The sequence below is a fragment of the Enhydra lutris genome, unplaced genomic scaffold (genome assembly GCF_002288905.1).
Source record: "Enhydra lutris kenyoni isolate GAN:26980312 unplaced genomic scaffold, ASM228890v2 scaffoldscaffold30, whole genome shotgun sequence".
In the NCBI taxonomy this organism is placed as follows: domain Eukaryota; kingdom Metazoa; phylum Chordata; class Mammalia; order Carnivora; family Mustelidae; genus Enhydra; species Enhydra lutris.
In genome coordinates, this window is record NW_019154114.1 from 4,636,850 (window position 1) to 4,659,708 (window position 22,859).

The 22,859-nt window shown below is 58.3% G+C and overlaps 4 protein-coding genes across 16 annotated transcripts in view; 3 read left to right on the forward strand and 1 right to left on the reverse strand.

The window, feature by feature from the left end:
• The window catches only part of LOC111152745 (CCCTC-binding factor), a 53,157-nt gene extending 51,009 nt beyond the window's left edge, over positions 1-2,148 (forward strand). For 2 of the 3 annotated variants that reach the window (XM_022511343.1, XM_022511342.1), the window contains one exon: positions 654-2,148. In XM_022511343.1, the coding sequence (XP_022367051.1) occupies positions 654-838 (185 nt within the window). In that variant the 3' untranslated portion in view covers positions 839-2,148. The remainder of the gene's footprint in view (positions 1-653) is intronic. The other variant, XM_022511344.1, reaches the window with a different exon arrangement.
• A 1,595-nt stretch (positions 2,149-3,743) lies between these two features.
• On the forward strand, positions 3,744-17,582 carry LOC111152957 (capping protein regulator and myosin 1 linker 2). Of its 6 annotated transcripts, none has more exons than XM_022511706.1 (39): positions 3,744-5,748; positions 5,983-6,077; positions 6,172-6,222; positions 6,448-6,510; positions 6,611-6,735; positions 6,872-6,963; positions 7,162-7,232; positions 7,344-7,417; positions 7,550-7,625; positions 7,705-7,793; positions 7,915-8,009; positions 8,087-8,173; positions 8,249-8,361; positions 8,464-8,541; positions 8,673-8,749; positions 8,845-8,949; positions 9,149-9,218; positions 9,358-9,439; positions 9,542-9,638; positions 9,736-9,793; positions 9,933-10,105; positions 10,286-10,448; positions 10,530-10,631; positions 11,678-11,806; positions 11,897-12,010; positions 12,156-12,316; positions 12,403-12,490; positions 12,689-12,844; positions 12,964-13,030; positions 13,500-13,729; positions 14,574-14,674; positions 14,757-15,123; positions 15,204-15,326; positions 16,069-16,105; positions 16,269-16,340; positions 16,452-16,673; positions 16,823-16,873; positions 17,251-17,328; positions 17,419-17,582. In XM_022511706.1, exons 1-39 carry the CDS (start codon positions 5,709-5,711, stop codon positions 17,529-17,531), a joined length of 4,185 nt encoding a protein of 1,394 aa, XP_022367414.1. In that variant the 5' UTR covers positions 3,744-5,708; the 3' UTR covers positions 17,532-17,582. The 6 variants fall into 6 exon arrangements, with proteins under 6 accessions (XP_022367414.1, XP_022367415.1, XP_022367416.1 ...); XM_022511707.1 differs by having other exon boundaries at positions 15,255-15,326; positions 16,793-16,873; XM_022511705.1 differs by having other exon boundaries at positions 3,745-5,748; positions 16,793-16,873.
• Positions 17,573-21,250, reverse strand: LOC111152958 (ACD, shelterin complex subunit and telomerase recruitment factor). 6 transcript variants are annotated; one of them, XM_022511715.1, is made up of 14 exons: positions 21,181-21,250; positions 20,441-20,546; positions 20,146-20,258; positions 19,909-20,045; positions 19,676-19,769; positions 19,518-19,594; positions 19,350-19,394; positions 19,204-19,238; positions 18,912-19,063; positions 18,752-18,833; positions 18,496-18,573; positions 18,029-18,402; positions 17,811-17,902; positions 17,573-17,731 (listed from the first exon to the last, which is right to left on the reverse strand). In XM_022511715.1, exons 1-14 carry the CDS (start codon positions 21,187-21,189, stop codon positions 17,653-17,655), a joined length of 1,473 nt encoding a protein of 490 aa, XP_022367423.1. In that variant the 5' UTR covers positions 21,190-21,250; the 3' UTR covers positions 17,573-17,652. The 6 variants fall into 6 exon arrangements, with proteins under 6 accessions (XP_022367423.1, XP_022367420.1, XP_022367422.1 ...); XM_022511712.1 differs by having other exon boundaries at positions 18,496-18,654; XM_022511714.1 differs by having other exon boundaries at positions 17,574-17,731; positions 18,737-18,833.
• On the forward strand, positions 21,016-22,748 carry LOC111152962 (par-6 family cell polarity regulator alpha). The gene is made up of 3 exons (XM_022511723.1): positions 21,016-21,078; positions 21,455-21,677; positions 21,919-22,748. Exons 1-3 carry the CDS (start codon positions 21,016-21,018, stop codon positions 22,668-22,670), a joined length of 1,038 nt encoding a protein of 345 aa, XP_022367431.1. The 3' UTR covers positions 22,671-22,748.
• The last annotated feature ends 111 nt before the right edge of the window (positions 22,749-22,859 follow it).

A 22,859-nucleotide genomic window follows, 5' to 3' on the forward strand; every position in this document is an offset into this window, starting at 1 on the left:
CTGGAGGACTGGAGTCTGTTCTGTTATCTGTTGCTGTGGATATCCTGAAAGCTGGCAGGCAGGGTTTTTTCTTTAACAAATGCAAGACTTAGTCTGATGTTTGTTATTTTTTTTAATGTACTCCCCGAGCCCCATGTGTAAATGTCGGTTTGGGGTGGGGGAGGTTGACTGTAGACCCTGGGAGCCATTTTGCCTCCACACCCTTGAGTGAAAACACTGGCGGAGGCCCCGGGTGTGGGTGACTTGAGGATTGGAAATGGATGTTCCCGCTGTCGGTGGTGCTCCTTGAGCGGCCCTGGATCACAGGCATTGTGAGGTGTTCTCGGTCGCGTCCGGCATGCATCTCTTGCCTGTCTCATAACCAGTGCAGAACGCACTTTCTGACCTGAAGGAAAACTAAGGCTCTTAGTATGGCATTTGGGAGGCATATGAACACTAATGTCAGCATTTTGTTCTTCAGGAGTCAGAGAGTGTTGGGGCTTTACAAATGGCCATATTTTAGGTCATTGAGTCTTTTTTAATGACTTCCGCTGTATCCTTGCTAAGGCTTTCCTGCATTGCTGACATCCATTTAGTGTCGATTCTGACAGGAACCCTTGCAGGCATCAGGGGCTATAATGGAGCGTTTGTTTTGTCCGTGTCTTTCTTGCCAGCAACAGCCATCATCCAAGTGGAAGACCAGAATACAGGTGCAATTGAGAACATTATAGTTGAAGTTAAAAAGGAGCCAGACGCGGAGCCCGTGGAGGGGGAGGAAGAGGAGGCCCAGCCAGCTGCCACAGACGCCCCCAACGGAGACCTCACGCCCGAGATGATCCTCAGCATGATGGACCGGTGATGGCGGGGCCGTGCTCATCACCAGGACTGCTCTGGGCTGTGTTTCAACGGCCCGCATCTTAATTTTTTTCCCTTCTTTCTTCTTTTGGCTTTGGGAAAAGCATCATTTTACACCATTTTACCAAACATACTGAGAACTAAAACTTCAAGGATGATGTTAGAAAAATGTGATTTTACTAGAACTTGCTGTTTGATGTTAGCAAATCATGGAATGTTCTGAGTCCCCGAGGGTTTACTGTGGAGTGCTGAGGACAGTGTTGATGCCTAACTGGTTTTCTTAGATGGAAACAGAGACATTGAACCCTCTCTCTCGCTATGGTAAACCACTCCAGAATGACCACCAGGTTTTCCAGAGTTCTAGGTTCTTCTTCCCAGGAGAGTTTTTAATTGTAAATGCAGACTTGGGAAGGACTTACACTTTTAAACTGGTTTTTGCTTCTGCTTCTCCCTGACTCCCTTTGCTCGGAGCCAGCTGCACACCAGTAGTATGGCATGCTGCGATCGGTGTCTGTCCTGAAGGCTTTGCCTCTTTCTTGGCAAAGTTTCTGGTATGGTCAAGCTTGTAAATAACTTTTTTTACATTTTAATCTTTTCCATTAATTAAGAGATTGAAAAGAAGTGCAGTGTAAGAAAACCCAGCATTTTAATTACTTGCAAATTAAGTTACCACAGACTCTGTCGTGTGTAAATGTTGACAAGGAATTGGATCACAATCATGTAGCAGAACGGCACTGAGACTGCTGCCCGCTAGTGACGGACGCCCACACGGAAGATCGCGATTGCCAGCCCGTGGAGCCAGCATTTGAACCTTGTACAATTAACTTTCAGTTATGATTTCCCATCTACATTTTCTTTGCTCTGTTTGTAGCTGAATTTTGTGTTTTATTACTCCTCTGTTCAAGCAGAAGGGTGATTATGAGTGGGTCACAGCAGCCCAGAAAAGTTCACTAGGTCAGTAATTTAAACTTTGGATCTGCAAAACAAGATAATAATAATGTGAAACAAATCCAACTAAAAAGTGATTCTTGCACATGAACTGTCACACGTTTGAAATGTGTTTTTTAGAGAGCCTCAGTCTTGCTGATTTCAAACACTTTTCTCTTCTGTGTATTGCTTTTAAAAGAGCCATCAGTTAGCTATCAGACTCTAGGTTGATGCATTTTGTACTTAGCTGTACTGTGTGATATTTTTCATTATTTTAGGACGCCAACATGAGACCTGTAATAAAATATGTAATGGGGTTGAAAGCTGGGGAGGAGGATCTACTGCTGTACAGCTAATAAATCATAACGGATTAACAAGTGCTCCAGACACTTCGTCACGTGTGATCTCTGCCTGCTGAGGGCCCTGCAGGTCCACGTGCGTGGCCTCAGGTGGTGGTCGCCTGGTCGCCGTTCAGAGGCGAACTCTGTTCCCAGGACGGTCACTTCCTCTCCGGCACTTCCAAGATGATCTTGGCAAGTGGTATTAGTGAGTGAATCCTGCCGCAAGTTTTAACTCCCCAGAGGTGTGTGTGAGTAGCAAGGTATGGGTGGAAAGGCGCTAAGCCTCCATGATCCACCTTAGGAGTGGGTCCCTGCGACAGAGGGGCGACCACAGAGATTAGAGAAGAAGGGGGCTCTGGGAAGTTCTGTCCTCTGGATCTCAGCGCAGTGAGGGCTGAGATTAGTACCTTGAGTTCTGCCAGGTGCAGTACAAGAGAAGCTGGGCCGGGTTTGCCCTAGAGAAGGTCGTTTGGGAGGGGAGATAGTCACCAGGCTGCAGGGAGGTTCCTAGATGGCATAGCTTGTGAGCAAGGGCCACGGGAGGCATAAGGGAATTGGAATGGGAGGTTGATGCATTTGTGAAGCGTCTTGCTGCTGGCCGTTTCTGGGCGGGTAGCTTTGGCAAACCCATTTTGGGTAAAAGCTTCAGCCACTAATTCTAGGGCTTTTTAACCAGAATTCGTAATTAGTGGTTTTCAGTAAGAAGTAACAAAAGGTAAGGTGTGTGTGACCTTTGGCTGTTTGTACTTTCCACATTGTCCCTTCTCCCAGGAGAACGGGTCTGAGGCCTCAAGACTCAGAACGTGGCGGTCAGCTCCTTGGACCCAGTGTTCGTGGCCCGAGGCTGTCTGGGGTCTTTGTCTCACGCATGGGCCATCCCCTGTGGGGGCCACAGTACCCCTATCAGTGTTCCAGTGGCCATATAATTTAATAAAATTTTTGGTGTTTATAATCTCTGCAGAACAGTGTGATCTCTATCTAAAGCATAGCTTTTTATCTCATTGTATATATGCAGCTTTTTTGAAAATTTAAAAGTAGATCAGTTTTGGATGGAAGGGGGCAAGGAAAGTCCCATTCTGATGGAGTAGAAACTTAGGAGGGATCCCCCGTTGCATAGCCCATGATGCACCCTGTGTGACTCCATTATATATAAAACCTATCTAAAATATAGGTTATACATATATAAGCGTTAAAGTACAGAAGCCACTCCTCACTCCACACCAGAAAACTTCGGGTGGGGTGCTCGCCTGACCTGTCTGCCCTTCCCCACTGTTACAGCACAGCAGGTACTGGAGTCAAATTCTCCCTTAACACACCTGGACTCGCACCCCACCCCACGCCCCCGCCCGCTGCCGCGCAGCCCTTCTCTGGCCTGTGGTCTGGATCTAGTCTTCGAAAACATCTGAGCGAGCCTTGTGGCCCCGGGAGGCGCAGTCCGGCACCTGCTCGGCCCCTCCTCCCACGCCGCTGCCGCAGGCGGGACTTAGGCCTCCGGAGGCGCTTTGAGCATTTCCTGAGCGCCCACGGAGTGTCATGCCATCTAGAACACAGGAACACAGACGAGCTGAAGGCCTCTCCCCCTCGCACTGAGTCACCCAGCATGGTAGGAGGTGGGTCCCATGTGTTCCCCTGGGCTCTGACAGACGCGCGGTAGTCTGGTCACTGCCGCCCTGGGCAGCAGCAGCTCCGTGGGGAGCCCGGGAGCCCTGCCCCGGTTTCCCTGCCCACTGGGGTTTGCTCTCAGCAGCCCGTGCCCACCCCCACGGCTCTCATCAGACAGGGCAGGTGCCACCTGTGTCTTGCTCGCCTCGAGACAGTCTCCTCTGGCGGTGCTTGCCTCTTGTATTTCTCCTCCGAATCATTCTCAACAGGAAACCCCTGGCCAGGTGGATTTTCTCGTGGTGGGCTGTGGGGCCCTGGGGTTGCCGTGGCAGACGTGGCGGGTGTGAGTACTCCCAGAGTGCCAGGCGCTGCTGTGGGCACTTAAACAGCATTTCCTATGCTTACAGCAACACTTAGAGGTAAGTTAATAGCTCCAGCTTACGAACTGGAAGCCCAAAGAAGTAATTTCTTGAGTGTGGAACACCTGGCAAGAGGTGGAGTCAGGCCTCCATTCGGGCAGTCGGCCCTTAGAACTAGCCTTCTCCACTGACCGACCGCCTGGCCTGCTGAGAGTGCAAGAGACCTACTGAGTTCTCATCCTAAAAGCAGCTTGTGGGTGCTGTGTGCTCTTAGAAGGAGTCCTAAATCTTAACCCAAACTCTTCTTCCAAGCTGGGAGACATCAGAAGAGGACTGGTGCCTCTGTTTACAAAAATACCTTCTCTAGCTGAGGCCTCCCATCCACCCTAGCCAGTCCCCAGCTGACAGATCACCTGACTGGAGGATGTTCCCCCTTCTCTTGAGGTGGGGAGGGGTGGCTGGATGGGAAGGAAGCCAAGGGACCCTGCTCACCGTCTTGTCTATTCTCGAGGTTATTCTACCTCTGCCCGGCTGAGCTGTGGGCAGGGCAGTGCGCTGTTCCTAGTAAGCGGAGTTTCATTGGATTGTAGTGGAAGAAAAAGAAATATTTCTTCTCCTGTGAACCCTCCATATTCTCGGTCCCTGGTCTTTTCTAGGGCAGCATGCTTCTGGTTAGCAGGACCCCACCGCATGACCCCCTGATCCCTCCCAGCCAGCAGAGGTGAGGTCTGGAGGGGAGCTAACCCCCATGTACCTGGCCTTTGCTCACCCCTCCCTGAAACCCTTGGGGTTTAGGCATTTAACTCAAGGCTGCCTCCTTGAAGGTACTTCCCACCTCCCAGCCTGCAACCAGCCTGAACCTGATAAAAGCTGAGGACCGTGTGCTGCAGAGAAGGGCGCCTGAGCCCATCTGGCATTTTTTTCTGGCATTTTTTTCTGCCGCTTCCGGGACGCCTGGCTGGCTCAGTTGGTAGAGCATGCGACTCTTGATCTCTGGGGCGTGAGTTCCGAGTCCCCGTAGAGATTACTCAAAAAAATAAATAAATAAAAATAAAAAATAAAAAAGTTGGTGGATTTCCAAGGGGGTTACAGGCTCCAGGCTAGGAGCATCAGATTAGGTCCTTCAGGTTGTGACCCCGGTTTTGGGAGCGATTCTGGGAGATAACCGATGCTCGTTGCTGAATAGACGCCCCTCCCGGCCTCCAGTGCACTTCCCCAGCTGGGTTTTGGAGTGGACGAACGCGGGTGGGTCGCAGGGATCCCGAGCGGGCGGCGCCCCCTGGTGCTCCCGGCAGGGACTGCGGCGCGGGGTGGAAGTAGGGGGCTAGGAACCGCAAGAGGCGCGTGCCGCAGGCGTCCAACTCCTACCCTGTGTCTGCCCTGCCAGAGTAGCTCCTGCGCGACAAGGGGGGCGGACAGCTGGGACTCTGCCCCCCTCCTACGTCTCCTGGCCCGCGGAGGCTGGGGCGGGGAGGAGCCGGGCTGGGGGCGGCCTGGCAGGAAGCAGCGCGTACCTTCCGCTGCAGGAGGAGCAGGTGGCTGCAGTGCGGGCCAGGGCCCCCAGGCTTCCTGTGTGCGCGCCCGCCCGCCCGCAACTGTTTCTCGTCGGAGCTCCTTGGGCCACCCGGCGGCCCGGCCTGGCCCCATGGCCCAGACCCCCGACGGCATATCGTGTGAGCTGAGAGGTAAGTGCTGGCCCTTCCCGCCTACTTGGCTCCAAAGCCAGAGCACACCCGGCGTCCGGGGACAGCTGCAGGCAGTGTTGTCTGCATCTCTGAAGAGCTTTGCGCCCCCACATCCACTCCACTCCTTCCTTGCTGGCCCATAGATGAGCCCAGGCCACAGGCCTGGTACAGACCATGGGCATGCGTTGGCCTCCGCGGGAGGACCCAATCACCCAGCGGGCTGCCATTCCACAGGCGAGATCACCAGGTTCCTGTGGCCCAAGGAGGCCGAGCTGCTGCTGAAAACCTGGCTACCAGAGCAGGAGGGTGCTGAGCAAGGTCATGTCCTGGTATGGCAGGGGGCCGAGCGTGGGAGGACCACTGGGGCCCAGGCTAAAAGAGCCCCTTGGCCTGTCCTGGGCGTCAGACACTCTCTCCCCACAGGCATTGCTACGCTGGAGAGCCTACCTGCTCCACACCTGCCTCCCCCTGAGGGTGAGTGTCAGGGGCTGACTGCCACCTTCACCTTGCCCTCCAGCAGCTTTCTTGGTGAGGGTTGCGCCGGCCAAGCTGTCTGTTGTCCTGTGGGCTCTGCCCTTCCCACAGCACCAGGCTCCACAGCGGGCGGGGCTGGCTCAGAGCTCCCAGCTGCGCAGAGGACTGGGATCCCAGGAGCATGGGGCTAGGGCCTTGGTTCCAGCTGATTCCAGCTCTCCACAGGTGGACTGCACATTCAGCTACCTGGAGGTCCAGGCCATGGCGCTGCAGGAGACACCCCCTCAGGTGAGACAGCTAGTACCCCAACCCCGTGGTCTGCAGCCTGGTTTTCGCCTCCCCGGCACCCACACAGAGAGGGCAACCCAGCTGCCCTCCTCCCCATCAGGTGACTTTTGAGCTAGAGTCCCTGCCTGAGCTGGTCCTGGAGCTTCCGGGTGTGGCCGCTCTGGAACAGCTGGCCCAGCACATCGCCGCCGCCATCAAGAAGGTCTTCCCTCGCTCCAGCCTTGGGTGAGGCCCAGCGACTACAAGGGACCAGCAGAAAAGGAGGGCAGCAGGGTTGTGCTGGGGATGACACAAGTGGGTTGCCTCCCATCCCCGGGGTTACAGGTTGCTTGTCCCCTTCTCCTTTCTCCCCGCACCCCAGGAAGCTCTTCCGGAGGCCCACATCCCCCTCCATGCTGGCTCGGCTGGAGAGAAGGAGCCCCTCTGAAGACACAGCGGCCAGCAGCCCCTGTGGTAAGGGCCAAGAAAAGGCCACCCAGGGCTTCCAGCCTACCCCTCAGCCTGCAGCCCCAGACCCCTGAATTGGAGGTCTCTGAGACTGAATAGTCACCCCAAGTACAGCCACCACCCGGCTCAGCTCTGATCTTCCTCCTCCTCTGACCTTCTGTCTCTCTCCTCCTCACCCCATTATACCCCTGGCACCTCCCCCAGGTGGCTTCTTGGAGACATATGAGGCTCTGTGTGACTACAATGGCTTCCCTTTCCGAGAGGAGATTCAGTGGGTGAGAGTAGGGCCCTACTTGGGGGGCTCTGGAGGCATTTGATCCCCCCTGTGCTTAGGGTTCCTTCCCCTTTGATCCCAAGCCAGTGGGAGACATCTTCTTCCCATCCAGGATGTGGACACCATCTACCATCGCCAGGGCTGCCGCAACTTCAGCCTGTGTGACTTCAGCCATCTGGGCAGTCGGTCTGTGGCCTGCCAGGGGCGGGAAGGGAGGACCCACATTCCCGAGCTGTGGCCTCTCCATGGAGGGGGATGTTGGGCCGAGGATCTGGCTGGAGGGCCCTGAATTCTGCCTCTGCCCCTTCTCCCACCCAGGGACCTGGCCTTGAGTGTGGCCGCCCTGTCCTACAACCTGTGGTTCCAGTGCCTCTCCTGTGTGGACATGAAGCTGGTGAGAATATAGGGGAGGGGAGGGGCCCAGGGTGCGGGGCCCAGGGTGCAGCTCACTGAGCCCCCACTCTGGTTCTCAGAGCCTTGAGGTCTCAGAGCAGATTCTGCACATGATGAGTCAGTCATCCCACCTGGAGGAGCTAGTGCTAGAGAACTGTGGCCTGAGGGGGTAAGGGGGACAGGGTAGGGCTTGGGGTCAGGAGTCTGGGAGCTTGGGATGGGGAGGCTTGTGGCTGGGGAGGAGATGGGAATCCAGGGTCAGAGTTTCACACCTGGGGTCTGGTCCCCAGAGACTTTGTCCGGCGACTGGCCCAGGCACTGGCAGGGCACTCAAGCTCTGCCCTCCGGGAGCTTAGCCTCACGGGGAACCTGCTGGATGACCGAGGTACGGCTGAACCTAGGGAACCCCAGGGAGCGGGTGCTGGAGGAGGTGACAGCCACATAGCCACCCCCATTCCCTAGGGATGATTGCTCTCAGCAGACACCTAGAGCATCGACCTGGAGCCCTTAGGAGACTCCGCCTAGCCCAGACCGGGTTAACTCCTCGAGGTAGGTGGGGTAGGCAGGGGGTGGGGTGGGGGTGGATCTCCCTGATTGGTGAGCCACTCCCTCCTCCGCCACCAGGAATGAGGTCTCTGGGCCGGGCACTGGCTTCCAATGTGGCCTTTGACACTGCCCTGACCCACCTGGACCTTTCCGGGAACCCTGGGGCGCTGGGGGCCTCGGAGGACAATGGGGTAAGTGGTTGTCTTTAGAGGCAATGATTGGGGGCAGTGGAGTGTCAGGGAGCTCTTGGTGATGTGATCCCTGACTTCCTCCCACCGCCATCCTCCCATCAGGGCCTCTATAGTTTCCTGAGCCGTCCTAATGTTCTGACGTTCCTGAATCTTGCGGGCACGGACACCGCCCTGGACACTGTGAGAGGGTGGTCCGTGGGGGGATGATCTGTAGGGCCGGTGGCCGGGCCCGAGTCTTGAGGATAGACCGGGATTGGGGGGGGGGCGGGTCTCGGTCCTCTGTCGGTGTAGCCCACACCCTCCTCCCGTAGCTCTTCGCAGCACTGGCCCGCGGCTGCTGCACCAGCCTCAGCCACCTGGACGCCTCGAGGAACGTCTTCTCCCGCACGTAAGGGGGGCGGGTCCGGGCGGGGGGGCGGGGGAGACTGCCGGGAGCCGCCCTCCTGCGCCCGGAAGCCCACTCCTCCCGCTCGCCCACCCCAGGAAGTCCCGCGCTGCACCCGCCGCGCTGCAACTGTTTCTCAGCCGCGCGGGGACGCTTCGGCACCTGGGCCTGGCCGGCTGCAAGCTGCGGCCCGACGCGCTCAGGTCAGTGTCGCTGCTCACGGCTACGCCCCCCACGGGAACGTGTGCGGCCACCACCCAGGCCGGGCCCCCCCCAGAGCTTCACCTCGCTCCTAACGCCCCCACGACCTGCCGGCGTCTTGGCCCTTCGGTCTTGTTATTCGTTCGCGCCCTGGGACCCCCTTTCCCAGCTCCCGCCACTCCCTGTGACATCCCCTCCCAGGGCCCTTTTGGAAGGCCTCGCGCTCAACACGCACACAGGCGACCTGCACCTGGATCTCAGCGCTTGTGAGGTGAGCGCCGGCCCGAGACGTGAGCTGGCAATGGGCCCACGCGCCAAATGGGGCTGCGAGGCGCAAGCGCCGGCCATCGGGCGCTTAAGTCTGCACCTGCAGCCCATTGGTCTGAACGTGCCTCACCTTCCACTCTCAGCTGCGCTCCGCGGGCGCTCAGGTGATACAAGACTTAGTGTGTGATGCTGGCGCAGTGAGCTCCCTGGATCTGGCGGATAATGGTGAGGCCGCCCCGAACCCACCCTCCCCCCACTGCCCACCCAGCTCCCACCCCATGCCCACCCTTTCAGCCTCTCCTGATGCGTGACTGGAGCCACCCCTAGGTTTCGGCTCAGACATGGTGACTCTGGTGCTGGCCATCGGGAGGAGTCGGTCCCTAAGACATGTGGCACTTGGAAGGAACTTCAACGTCCGGTGCAAGTGAGCCCCTATCCCACTCCCTCCCGGACCTCTCAAACAGCACCCCACCACCCTCCACCTACCCAGGTCCTTCCAAACCGTGGCCCCTGCCCCACAGGGAGACCCTGGACGACGTCCTGCATCGGATTGTCCAGCTCGTGCAGGATGACGACTGTGTGAGTTCTTGGGACCATGAGGGAGCCCTCGGCAATGGACGGGCCCCTGTGGTTTCTGCTCTATCAGACCCTGGAACTTGCTCTCCTTGCGGACCGCCCATTCCAAACCCAAATCGCACTTTCCACCCCCCTCCCCCAGCCCCTGCAGTCTCTGTCCGTGGCTGAGTCACGGCTGAAGCTGGCTTCCAGCGTCCTGCTTCGGGCCCTGGGTACCAATCCTAACCTGATGGCGCTGGATATCAGCGGCAACGCCATGGGGGACACTGGCGCCAAAATGCTGGCCAAGGCACTTCGGGTCAACACAAGGCTCCGGTGGGCGGGGTCAGAGGGGGAGGAGGGCGTGGCCGGGGGGGGTGCTTACTGGACTGAGGGGCGGGCCGAATGTGGAGGTGCAAATGCTGGGGACTGGGGCGCGAGCTGAATGGACAAGCCAGCGGGGTTGGGTGGAGCCTTGTGGAGCTCCGCCCTTGATTGAAGTCCGGCCTGGCCTAGGTCGGTTGTCTGGGACCGAAACCACACGTCTGCTCTGGGCCTGATGGACGTGGCAGAGGCCCTGGAGCAGAACCGCAGCCTAAAGGCCATGCCTCTGCCTTTGAACGACGTGGCCCAGGCACATCGCAGCCGCCCGGAGCTGACCGCACGTGCAGTGCATCAGGTTGGGTTCCTCACTCCTCCCCGGCCCTTCTCTGTGCCCTGGCCCCGCCTCCTACCACTTCTCTATATCGCTTATGCGCAGATCCAAGCCTGTCTTTTGAGGAATAACCGTGCGAACCATGCCTCTTCTGACCGCACCTCCCGTCCGCAGCCACTGGGTCTGGTCTCAGACCCCTCAGAGCAGGTTAGTGTCCCCTCCCTCAACCTTGAGTAGGTACAGAAGATAGGGGATGGGGAGAACCGTGGTGCCTGGAATCCTCCATGAGTTTGAGCCTCTGACTTTCTTGGGGCTAGAGTGCCTGCATTTGCTCTCCAGGACAAGTCCCTCTTTTTGGTAGCTCCCCCAAATAACACCCCTGGATACCTTTTTAAAGCATTTAAATAGCCTGTCCTGTTCAAGATGGGAGGTATTTAAAAATGCTCCCTCAATTTTCCCCAACCCCCAGATGCTTGTAGCCCATCTGTGACTTCCCTTTCATAGGACTCTCCTCTGCACTCACTCTGCTGGGGCTGAACCCAGCAACGCTTTTTCTGGCCTCATCTCCCTCCACTCCCCTGCCTTTGTGAGATGTTCCCACCTATCCATTCCCAAATCCCACTTCTTTCTCAGGCTTTAAAGCTGAGGCATCTTGACCCAGACATCCTGTAGGGGCTCCACATTCTGTACACCTTCAAGTGGCCTCATCACCTCCCACAAACTCTTCTCTCTACCCTAGAACCCATTACCACTGGTGCTCACACACACCAAGTGTTGTGGCCAGAAGTTTGGGCCAGGTCTCTCCTGGCCACACTAGAACCCCCACAGACGGACTTGGTCCTATCTCGGCTAACTCTCAAACACACTGCTCCTCGCTCCCATCCCAAATATCTGTTGCTTTCCTGGTCCTTAGTCCATGGCTCCTCACTCCCATTTCTGCCCCTCTCAGTCTGTCCTCTACGTGGCTAGTGAACAGACTGAGCTTCTAAAACATAGAAAAGACTAACAGCTCCTTTTTTTTTCCTATTCTGGACACTTAGGAAGTGTATATAAAGTCCCTAAAATGATCCAAAGGGGACACTTCATGCCCTCCGTGAACAGATAGGGTTCCTGAATGGCTGGCCTGATAGTACTGGCTTCAGGACCTCACCCACCCTGTTGGAGACCCTGGGCAGGAAGCAGTCAGAGTCTGGGAGGCTGGAGGGAGCTAGGATGGCACTGATTCTTGATGCACACCTCCCCCCATCCCCCAGGAAGTGAATGAACTGTGTCAGTCAGTGCAGGAACATGTGGAGCTACTGGGCTGTGGGGCTGGGCCTCAGGGCGAAGCTGCTGTGCACCAGGCGGAGGATGCCATCCAAAATGCCAACTTCTCTCTCAGTGTGAGCACCCCTTCCCCACCGCTGCTGCAAGGACCCTTTCCCTCTTAATCGAGTGTCACCTTGCAACTCCTTCTCTTGCTTGGCTTCCAGATTCTCCCGATTCTGTACGAGGCTGGGAGCTCCCCAAGTCATCAGTGGCAGCTGCGGCAGAAGCTAGAAGGCCTCCTAGGACAAGTGGGTGAGGTCTGCCGGAAGGATATTCAGGTAAGATATTACCCTTGCCCCAGCCCCAGGTCCATATACAGGCTTAACCCCTATCTCATAGGTTTGGCTGTGATATCCCTTGTGTCAATGTTCTGTGGGGTTTGGAGCCTCAGACCACTCTCTCCATGCTCTGGTCTTTGCCCAGGACTTCACTCAGGCCACACTGGACACAACAAGGAGCCTCTGCCCACAGATGCTACAGGGACCCAAGTGGAGGGAGCAGCTAGAGGGGGTCCTGGTGGGTTCAAGGGGCCTCCCAGAGCTGCTCCCAGAACACCTGCTACAAGATGCCTTCACTAGGCTCAGGTAGACTGGATGGGCCTGGGGTTGGACTGGATTGAATAGGACTGGGCAGAGATAGTCCATTAATCCTTGCTCTGTCTTGCTCTTAGGGATATGCGCCTGTCAGTCACGGGGACCTTGGCAGAGAGCATTGTGGCTCAGGCACTGGAGGGGCTGAATGCAGCCCGGGATCGGCTGGTGAGAGAGAATTGTGCACGTGCATGCACACGTGTGCATGCACACACACACACACACACTGACCTGGCCACTGCCTTGCAGGGGTTCTATAATGTCTCTTGGGGTCATAGAGCCCAGGGGTATTTCAGAGTTTCTTTAGGACCCATGGGACTGTGGCTGAGGCCCAACTGCCCATCCTTGGGCTGCCTGGTATTGCAGGTGGAGAGTCTGGCTCAGCAGGCGACAGTGGCAACGCCCCTTGCCGTACCAGCACTGGATGGAGGTGAGCCCAGCCCCCTTGGGCCTGGGGAACTGGAAGGTCTTTTCTTCCCTGAGGAGGTGAAGGAAAAGGAGGAGGATGAAGACAAACAGAAGGTATGTGGTCCTGGAACCCTGCCCTAGAACTCTTAGATCTTCCCATCTTGTTATGAAGTGTGGAAGGCTGGGAGACAGCCCCCCTGTGTCCCAAGCTGAGTTTCTGCCCTCCCCACTAGGATGACAATCCCCCACAGAAATGGCCTGAGTGCAGCCAAGGTCTTCCCCTGGTTCCCTCCACTCACAGTAAGTCAGGGTCTGTGGGGAGGGGGAGTTAACCAGGCCCGGCTGAAAGTTCTCCATTAGATCTGGGAACCAACCTGGACACGTGGACACATTCGTTCAGTCTTGTGCTAGGAACTCCCTCACCCTTGATTAAGCCAGCCCAGGCCCTCCGTGCAATTTGCAGGTTGGGGTCTGCTACGGTCAGCATGAAACAGGACTTGAGCAGACCAGGATCCGGACACTGTCTCCATTCGCCCCCTCCGCCCCTTTCTCTACCCCCAGGATGCGCATGCTTGGCGGCCGCGCAGAGCTGCGCTGCTCGGGGCCGCGCTCAGCACCACGGACAGCGGTGGGGGGGAGGGGCAGGGGGCGGGCGGCATAGCCGGGCCCCTCCCCGCACCCTGGGCGGGTCCCCGGCTGCCCTAGCTCCGCTGCCACCACCACCTCCCCGGGTTTGCTGCTCGGTGCTCCTCTGGTGCTTTCCCCTTAGGTGCTGCTGAGGAACCGGAGCCCGAGCTGGCGGCTCCGGGGGAAGATGCGGAGCCGCAGGCGGGGCCTTCTGCGCGTGGCTCTCCGAGCCCCGCCACTCCCGGACCCCAGGCCGGCCTACTGCCTCGCATGGACCTGCCACCCGCTGGACAGCCCCTGCGCCATCCGACCCGGGCCCGGCCGCGGCCACGGCGCCAGCACCACCACCGGCCACCACCGGGGGGCCCCCAGGTGAGCGCCCTTCCCCCACTCTAGAGCTCGTGGAATTAGGGGGGGTCACAGGGGCTTTTCCGCTTCTCAGGAGAGGTGGCAGCTAGGGAGGTGGGTTTTAGGGGCCCAAGACCACCTGGTCGTACTGCCGTGCCTTGGTTTATTTCTGGCGTTTCCTCAGGCCATTGTCATGCAGGGTCATGAGTGTGTGGATTTCACTGGGGGTACATCTCAGTTTTAGGACTGCATCTTGGGTTGGCCCTCTGCAGGGACGGATTTGTGAGGGAGGGTGTCCATCTTCTCCTCCTCCTACCAGGGTTACTGACTGATGCGGGGCCCCAGGCTTTGGGGACAGTCCTGCATCAACCGCAGGTCCAGTGGGTATTTACCTGGGGAGATGTGTGTGTGCTGGGTGCGGGTGGGGGCAGTGGGCACGGGGCAGAAGGCAGAGAGTCAGCTTGAGGCCCCCCAGAGGGTCTGACGCAGCAGCAGGCGCCGCCGAGCTGCCAGCAGGCCGGGTGGGGTGGGGGTGGAGGGTACTGCGGGGAACTGTTTGGAGCAGAGGGGGTGGCAAGTGGGAATGTGTGACCCAGGGGGCCAGTGGGTTCTCGCCTGTTGGTTCAGGGTGTGTAGGATACTCCATGGGACAAGGTGTGGGCTGGGTGTGTGTCCAGGGGCAACCACTGGTGAGGAGATACGTGAAACCAGCATTTCTGCCCACCACGTCGACAGCAAGAATGTCTGTCAGTAGCCCTTTAGGGTGACTCCAGCTGCCCAGTCCGGGAGTTGCCCAGGCCAGGCTGTTGGACAACGGGTGGAAAGAATTCATGGTTGTGCACAGCCCTGACTCTATGGTGTCCCCCAGGTGCCCCCAGCCCTGCCGCAGGAAGGGAATGGGCTCAGTGCCCGCGTGGACGAGGGCGTGGAGGAATTCTTCTCCAAAAGGCTGATCCAGCAGGATCGCCTGTGAGTGAGGGGCAGCTATAGGGGGTGGGAGAGGGTGGGATGTTCCATGGGCCTTCCTACTCAATGCTGGCTGTTCCCACAGCTGGGTCCCTGAAGAAGACCCGGCCAACGAGGGGGGTGCCACCCCTGTTCCTCGTACACTGCGAAAGAAGCTGGGTACCCTCTTTGCCTTCAAGAAGCCTCGTTCAACACGGGGGTCACGGCCTGATCTAGAGACCAGTCCTGGGGCAGCTCCGCGCACTCGGAAGGCTACACTTGGAGACCTGTTGCGGCCACCAGCCCGTCCCGGCCGTGGTGAGGAGTCTGGTGGGGCTGAGGGGGGCACCAGCAGCCCTGACCCTACTCGTAGGAGCCGGCCTCGCTACACTCGGGAAAGCAAAGCCTATTCCATGATACTCTTACCTGCCGAGGAGGAGGAGGAGGAAACCCTGGGTACTAGACCTGACAAGGTAAGCCTGGTGACAAGGGGTGAGGGCTCTGCTAGGACTGAGGTGGTGGGCTCTCTCCCCATTTGGGCTTCTGTCCTCAGCGACGGCCCCTGGAGCGGGGGGAGACAGAGCTGGCCCCATCCTTTGAACAGCGGGTACAAGTGATGCTCCAGAGGATTGGCGTGAGCAGAGGCAGCGGGAGTGCCGAAGGCAAGAGGAAGCAAGTAAGTTGGGAGGGACACAAGTGCAAAGTGAGGGGGCAGGTGACATGTGTCTTGTGGCAGTCTGTGGGTGACATATGTGACCAGAAGGAGACTCATGACAGCTCTATCAGGTCCACCCCCTCCTCCTCAAAATAGTTCTCAGCTTCAGCCTTTCCTCCTTCACGGCTTCTGCCCTGGCCACTGCTACCTCTTCCTTGGAGCTGGGATGGTCCTTCCTCTGTAGATTGAACAGAACCCAGACCTTGTCACCTGCATTTAAAACAGCAAATCTGGGTGCCTGGATAGCTCAGTGGGTTAAAGCCTCTGCCTTTGGCTCAGGTCATGATCCCAGGGTCCTGGGATCAAGCCCTGCATCGGGCTATCTGCTGGGCGGGGAGCCTGCTTCCCCCTCTCTGCCTGCCTCTCTACTTGTGATCTCTGTCAAACAGATAAATAAAATCTAAAAAATAAATAAAATAGCAAATCCTCCAGGAACATCCTCTCGGGACACTGCCCTGCCTCCTAGTCCTGCCCTAAGGCCTCAGCCCCAGTCATTTCCTTCATCTCACCGTGCTGCACCCGGTGCAGCTCAGTGCCTCGTAACATAGTCCTCCGTTGGGAGCTACTTTCAGCCTCTCCTCACCACCCATGGGTTACATCGGCTTCCTCTTCACCCATCCCGGCATCTCCTGGTGGACATGTACTGGCAGTTGCTAGAATGAGGGCAGGACTGGACTGAGTATGACTTCCCTGTTTCCTACAGAGCAAGGACGGAGAGATCAAGAAGGCTGGCTCGGATGGTAAGTGGGACCCTTTGCTTGGGCAGTACAGCTTTGGTGAGGGAGTTGACCTTAGAGGTAGTCTCAAGGCACTGGCTCTCCTGGGGGAAAAGGCAAAGAGGCCAGGTTTTCTTTCCCCTCATTCCCAAGGGCTGGTGCCTGAACCCCCAGCCCCACCTTGCAGGTGATATTATGGACAGCTCCGCCGAGGCCCCTCCCATCTCGATCAAGTCCCGCACCCACTCTGTGTCTGCTGGTGAGTAAGGGTAGGTGAAAGGGTAGGCGGGGTGTGTGTGTGTGTGTGTGTGTGTGTCTGTCTCTCTCTCTCTCTCAGACTACAGTTAGGCTTATACCATTCTCCTTGCAGACCCCTCGTGCAGACCTAGTCCAGGAGGTCAAGGGCTTGAGTCTACTAGCTGGAAGACACTGGGGCAGCAGCTGAATGCAGAGCTTAGGGGCCGTGGCTGGGGCCAACAGGATGGTCCTGGGCCCCCCTCTCCTTGTCCCAGCCCCAGCCCGCGAAGAGCCAGCCCCTCCCCAGACAGCCTGGGTCTCCCGGAGGACCCTTGCTTGGGCCCCAGGAATGAAGGTAAGTGGGCACCCTAGGCCCCACTCCAATATGGGGCTGGGGACCCTGACAAGGGGGAGGCAGGGGCTGGGGTGGGGGTAGCTGTCCAGAACATACCCTGATATCCTGGCCTCCCCTAGATGGCCAGCTGAGGCCGAGGCCTCTCTCAGCAGGGCGACGAGCAGTGTCTGTGCATGAGGACCAGCTCCAGGCCCCTGTTGGTGAGGGGGGACATCTCCCTGTGTGCTTGAGTGCAGGAGATGGGGGAGGGTAGACTCCAGGGCTCCCTTGGTGGCTCTGGTCTTTATCTGGAGGGGGCTACCAGTGATGTTAAGGGTTTGAGAAATCAAGGAGCCAGAAGGCCTGGAGCAAGGGTCTGACAAACCCTGCCTCCTAGCCCTGTCTCCACCTACAGAAGAGCAGCTTTTGCCCCGGGGGCGGGGGGGGGGTTGTGTGTGTGGCAGGGGAGGAGGGAGGCACTGAAGCCAACAGTGTGAGCTCTGGAACTCACACGCTGGAGGTGGTGGAGACTGCATGGGAACAGGCAGCAAGTCCCTAGCAATATGGCTCCCACCTGCCAAGTCTTTATGTCTCTCAGAACGGCCCCTGCGGCTGCAGCGCTCCCCTGTCCTCAAGCGGAGACCAAAGCTTGAGGCACCTTCATCTCCAAGCCTAGGTAAGAGAAGGCTGGGGCCAGCTGGGAATGGGGGCAGGACAGCTTGGTCCAGTCTTGACCCCCTCCCCTCCCTTTTTCCTTCCCTTGCAGGATCTGGCCTTGGAGCCCAACCTCTGCCCCCACAGTCTACAGAGCCCTCCAGCCCTGAGCCAAACCCACCCTCCCCAGCCACAGACCAAAGAGGCGGCGGCCCCAACCCCTGACCCTCTCCTTTTCCTGCCGCATGAGATTATTTTATTAAAAAACTCAAAGGAGCAGAGCGTGGAGCACCGTTTGTCTATCCCAGGCCTGGATCTGTGTGCATATATCCTCCCCCATGATCCCTCACACCTGGGTTAGCTGAGAATCCGGCGGTGGTTCCATCAGAAAGTGCAAGGCCCAGGCCACGAGCTGGGGAGGGAGCCTGGGAAGAGAACCATGGCTGTAGGTCAATGGGGACAGGGACTGGTGACTGAAAGGGTAGGGCAGCCCTAGGCACTCACCTGATGGCTTGGACCTGGGCACAGAGGGAGGTGCAGGGAGGCTCATACCCATATTGGAAGGCAGAACCATCACGATGCCGCTTTGGAGGGTCCTGAAGGTGGTGTGATATCAGGAGAGGGGCCAATAAAGACCCCTAACCCCATCTAAGGCAACCCCTCCACCCCTACTCCCAGCTCCACTCAAGGTCTATCCCACTCTACTATCCATGTATGCTCACCCAAACAGGGCTGGACTCCAGGGCTCCCGGGGTGCTTTTTGTCCTTGGAGAGTGCTGCCAGTTCTTGGGGGGCAACCCTTGCTCCTTGAATTCCAGGCTAGGTTTCTGGGCCCTAGTCACAGTGGCCTGATGTGGACTGGGTACATAGCCAAGGGGTGACAGAGTTGGGGTGCAGCTCAGGAGTGGGGAACTGGGAACATGGCTAGGGTGTGGGGAGCCAGGGGGCAAGGGGCCAGGGGCTGAACAGATGGCTGGTACAGCCTGGGCGCTGCCCTTTTGCACTGGGTCTGAAGCAGCCAAGGACAGGGAAGGCAGAAGGCTGATGCTGGCACCGCTTTCCTCTGAGGACACGTGGCTGGATAAAGCTGGAGTTCCTGGGAAGGAGGGGACTGACTGTGGGCACAGCCCTCTCAGCTCAGTAGCCCATGAGTTTAGGCAGGCCTACAGGGACTGTGTTCATCCCCTACCTGGGTGTGCAACCTTTTGCAGCAGCCTGGGAACCTGGGTGATAGCAGTGAATGGCTGTGGCCTGAGCAACCCCTTACCTGAGGAAGTAGGCGAGGAAGGAGAAATGAGGGTCAGCGATAGGTCCTGCAAACCTGGGTCTGGTGGAGGCAGCTCAGGGCCTGAAGGTCAGGGGGAGCTTATTAGCAGTGTGGGTACTGGGCCCCCAGATACCCTCCTCTTCCCTTCTCCAGTCCTCCACACCTGGTGCTCTCTGACCTGGGCGCAGAGAGCTCAGAACTCGCTGGTCATTGTCAGAGATGTGCAGCCATGAGCTGAGGACAGTGTACACAGCTTCTCCCTGTGGGGCATAAACTCTTAGCACAGCCCTTGCTCAACTCCTCACCCTGACATTTCCCAAGGGAAGCCCCAGACTGACCGTGGCCCTATGGCAGGAGGAGGTCCAGCGGGTGAGGGGGCGTGCTGTGCAAGGGCCTGCCAGCATCAGACAGCTCTCAGCCAGATGCACTAGCGCCCCCCGATGCTCCTGGTCCTCTTGCACTTCATCCAGAAGTTGGGACAGTGAAAGTCCTAAAGGCAGGGGACGAGAGGATGGGCCAAAACTTAAGGGAAGGGTGGGTAGAGAGAAGAGCTTACTAAGGAAGCAAAAGACAGTGACCGAGGATGTCATTCTATGGGCGTTAGGATCATTGGCCAAACACTATAAGTACCTGCACTGGGGGAGATGGACTCTGAAAGGTGCTCCCTATAGAAACAGAGAAAACAAGGCTGAGGAACAATCCTGAGGCCTGTCTACACAGATCTACCATCCCCTGACACAGCCACACTTGGCTGAAGAGCCCAATTCCATACTCACTCCAGACAGTCAAAGAGCTTTTTCTGCACATCCGGGTCCTGGTTGCTGGGGGGCGGGAGGAGAGTTGAGGCAATGTTGTTACTAGGGGCCTAAGCCCTCCCACTCAAAAGACCTGTACTAAAGGCAGACCTGATTAGGGAGAACAGCTGAGGGGGGGGCATCACTTACCAACCAATCACCCGTTCCCGGCGCTGCTCTGCAGGCAGCAGGCTGAAGCGATCCACCTGGAGGTAGAACTCTGCGGGCTGAAGGAATTCAGGGGCAGGTGACAGGAACTGTCACGGAGTCAGGCTCATTAACCCACCCAAGCCAGCCTCACCACTCACCGCGCCACCTTCGGCGACTTGGACGCGGACCCCACAGTCCTGCAGCAGCAGCAGCCGGCCTTCAGTCCCTCGGAAGCCGAACTCTTTCTCCTCCCTGCCACAAGCACGACCATCACCGCCTTAGCCCGCTCAAACACAGCCCTGCCCGCTTGCGGCCCCGCGCACCTCCGGCTGAGGCCTCGCGTTCTCTCACTAGACTCGGATTTCCCCAGGCCTCGCGCCGCGTCTCTCACCAGTCCGAGGCGTTCAGGGCCTCCCGCGTCACTAGGCACCGGACACTGTGCGTCCCGTCAGACACAAGGAGCGCCGCTGCGACGTCAGAGGGGTCAGAGGCGTGGGACGGGCCCGGAGCGTCGGCCTCCTGTAACACCTTACGGCGTCGACTGGCGTCAAATCCACCACCCTCGGGCTCTAGCCACCGCCCTCGGGCTTTGCCTTTCTCCGAGCCCTGAGAAGTGGGGAGGGCTCACCTCGAGCAGCTGCCCCGCCTGCGGACTTGAGAGTGCATCTGACCCCAGGACCAGGTCTCGAATCCAAGGCCGCAGGACCAAACTCCCCAAGCCTGCCATTTCCGCAGCAGCCCCTAGCAGAAAACCACCATCCCGTGTTTCCCGCGGACGCCGGGGCCCCGCCTCTCGTCGGAAGAGGAAGCGCACAGTGGCTGGGCGGGACCTAAGGTCGTGGCCCCGCCCATAAGCGTGCCAGCGCGTGCGCACGACTCAGTGTTGTTCCGCGCACTCTTGGGTAGAGTGGGTGCCCACCTACTTGGTTTTACCCTGGTGTCTCCGAGAAGCGGCCTGGCGTTCGGGCTGTTTGTTGAGATTACCATGCCACCGGGAAGGATGGAGAGGGAGGGATCTGGGGCTTGAGGCTGCGATCAAGAGTGGTCAAGCGAGTTGGCTCAAAAACACTTCAACACCTTGTGAACCCGCGGAGCTCAGCAAATTTTTATCGCTTTTTCCTCTTCTAAAACGTGCAGTCATCTAACGTTATAAGGCCAATGGAAATAATAATACACAGACAACAGTCAATAAATATCACTTCCCTCACCCTCCCCTTGGATTGGCCAAACCCCTCCCCCAGACTCCAGAGATTCGCGCGCCGTAGCGTAATGACGTAAGAGCACGCCAATACGCCTCCGCCCCCATCTCCGTTTCCTAGGAAACGTGGACTCCGCGTTCCACTCTCTGTCGCTGCCCCCTTGACGTCATGGTCCGGATGGGAGGGCGGGGCGAGTGCTACCGTCAGGGGCGGGGCGGCACGAGCCGGCCTGCCGGGGCTGTGCACCTGCGCCTCTGCGGGCCGCCTGGGGCACCGTCCCCGGCCCGCCCGGCCCCACCATGGCCAGGCAGCAGAGGACTCCGGCGCGCAGTCCCGACAACATCGTCGAGGTGAAGAGCAAAGTAAGGGCCCCTCTGGCCCCGGCTCCGGCCTCGGCCCTAGGCGCTTCCAATTCCCTTATTCTCCCCTTTCCTAGCTTTAGTCCCCACCACCTTTTTTCTCACCTCCATCATTCATGTCCCATTCTCCGGCCTTTCCTTTCGCCTTCCTCCATCCATCTTCTTTCCACTGCCGGCATCTAAAGTCCCTCTGTGGCCTTGTTACCTGGAGGGCGGGGAGAAGACCTTGGACAGCATCCCTTGTACTGGAGCTGAGGTCTGGGCGCAAGGCTGCAGCCTTAGCGACAGCCTTTTCCGACCTCTAACACCCTCGGGCCCATGGTGGGAAAGGGCACGGGCTCCGTCCTGACCCCTCCTTTCACCCACCCCCTGCCTCCAGTTTGATGCTGAGTTCCGACGCTTCGCCCTGCCCCGCGCTTCGGTGAGTGGCTTCCAAGAGTTTTCGCGGTTGCTGCGTGCAGTGCACCAGATCCCAGGCCTGGACGTGCTGCTTGGCTATACAGATGCTCACGGCGACCTACTGCCCCTCACCAACGATGACAGCTTGCACCGGGCCCTGGCCACTGGGCCCCCACCGCTGCGCCTGCTAGTACAGAAGCGGGGTGAGGAGGATGGGGTACAGTGGGCAGCCTCTGTGGGGTAGAACACCAGGGCAGAGCTATAAGGGTTAGCCCATGCCCAGGTGTCCAGGCTTCATTCTCTGCAGTTCCTGCCCTTGGTCTGACCTCCAACTAGTGGGAAATAGTTACCATACCCCCTTTCCCAGGCCTGGGCATGAGGGAAAAGGGCCCATGTGGGAGAACAGGGTCTCTGATCTCAGCACACCCCCACCCCCCGCAGCAGAAGCTGACTCCAGTGGCCTGGCCTTCCCATCCAACTCTCTGCAGCGGCGCAAGAAAGGGCTTCTACTTCGGCCAGTGGCACCCCTGCGCACCCGGCCACCTCTGCTGATTAGCCTGCCCCAAGATTTCCGCCAGGTTTCTTCAGTCATAGATGTGGACCTACTGCCTGAGACCCACCGACGGGTGCGCCTGCACAAGCATGGCTCCGACCGCCCCCTGGGTTTCTACATCCGAGATGGCATGAGTGTACGTGTGGCTCCCCAGGGCCTGGAACGGGTTCCGGGCATCTTCATCTCCCGCCTGGTACGAGGGGGCCTGGCTGAGAGTACAGGGCTGCTGGCAGTCAGTGATGAGATCCTCGAGGTCAATGGTATTGAGGTGGCTGGGAAGACCTTGGACCAAGTGACGGACATGATGGTCGCCAATAGCCACAACCTCATTGTCACTGTCAAGCCAGCCAATCAGCGCAATAACGTGGTGCGTGGGGCATCTGCGCGTCTGACAGGGCCTCGCTCTGCTGGGCTTGGGCCTACTGAGGCTGATAGCGATGACGACAGCAGTGATCTGGTCATTGAGAACCGCCAGCCTCCCTGTTCCAATGGGCTGTCTCAGGGGCCTCCGTGCTGGGACCTGCGCCAGGGCCATCTACTTCCTGGTGCCCGCAGCTCTCTGCCCTCCCTGGATGATCAGGAGCAGGCCAGCTCTGGATGGGGGAGCAGCATGCGAGGAGATGGTAGTGGCTTTAGCCTCTGACAGGCAAGGATGCAGCCCCTCGCCACTCCAGGCTGCTGGGACATGGCAGGGACCTCCCCGGTGGGGGTTTCTAGCTTGCTCACAGAACCCTCTCAGTCTGGGGAACATTAAAGGTTTTCTACAAATGCAGTCATCGTCTTTCTGTGTCCCAGCCTTAATGTCCATTGTGGTCTCACGGTTTTGCCTTCT

Coding starts and splice junctions, on each gene's coding strand:
- LOC111152958 (XM_022511711.1), bottom strand. Junction 19,595..19,675: donor AAGTCGCCGAAGGTGGCGCG/GTGAGTGGTGAG, acceptor GAATTCCTTCAG/CCCGCAGAGTTCTACCTCCA. Junction 18,403..18,495: donor GCAAAAGGTTGCACACCCAG/GTAGGGGATGAA, acceptor CCTCCTTCCCAG/GAACTCCAGCTTTATCCAGC.
- LOC111152957 (XM_022511705.1), top strand. CDS start 5,709: ATGGCCCAGACCCCCGACGGCATATCGTGTGAGCTGAGAG. Junction 8,542..8,672: donor CGGACACCGCCCTGGACACT/GTGAGAGGGTGG, acceptor CTCCTCCCGTAG/CTCTTCGCAGCACTGGCCCG. Junction 12,011..12,155: donor TCTGCCGGAAGGATATTCAG/GTAAGATATTAC, acceptor GTCTTTGCCCAG/GACTTCACTCAGGCCACACT.
- LOC111152962 (XM_022511723.1), top strand. CDS start 21,016: ATGGCCAGGCAGCAGAGGACTCCGGCGCGCAGTCCCGACAACATCGTC. Junction 21,079..21,454: donor TCGTCGAGGTGAAGAGCAAA/GTAAGGGCCCCT, acceptor CCCTGCCTCCAG/TTTGATGCTGAGTTCCGACG. Junction 21,678..21,918: donor CCTGCTAGTACAGAAGCGGG/GTGAGGAGGATG, acceptor CCCCCGCAGCAG/AAGCTGACTCCAGTGGCCTG.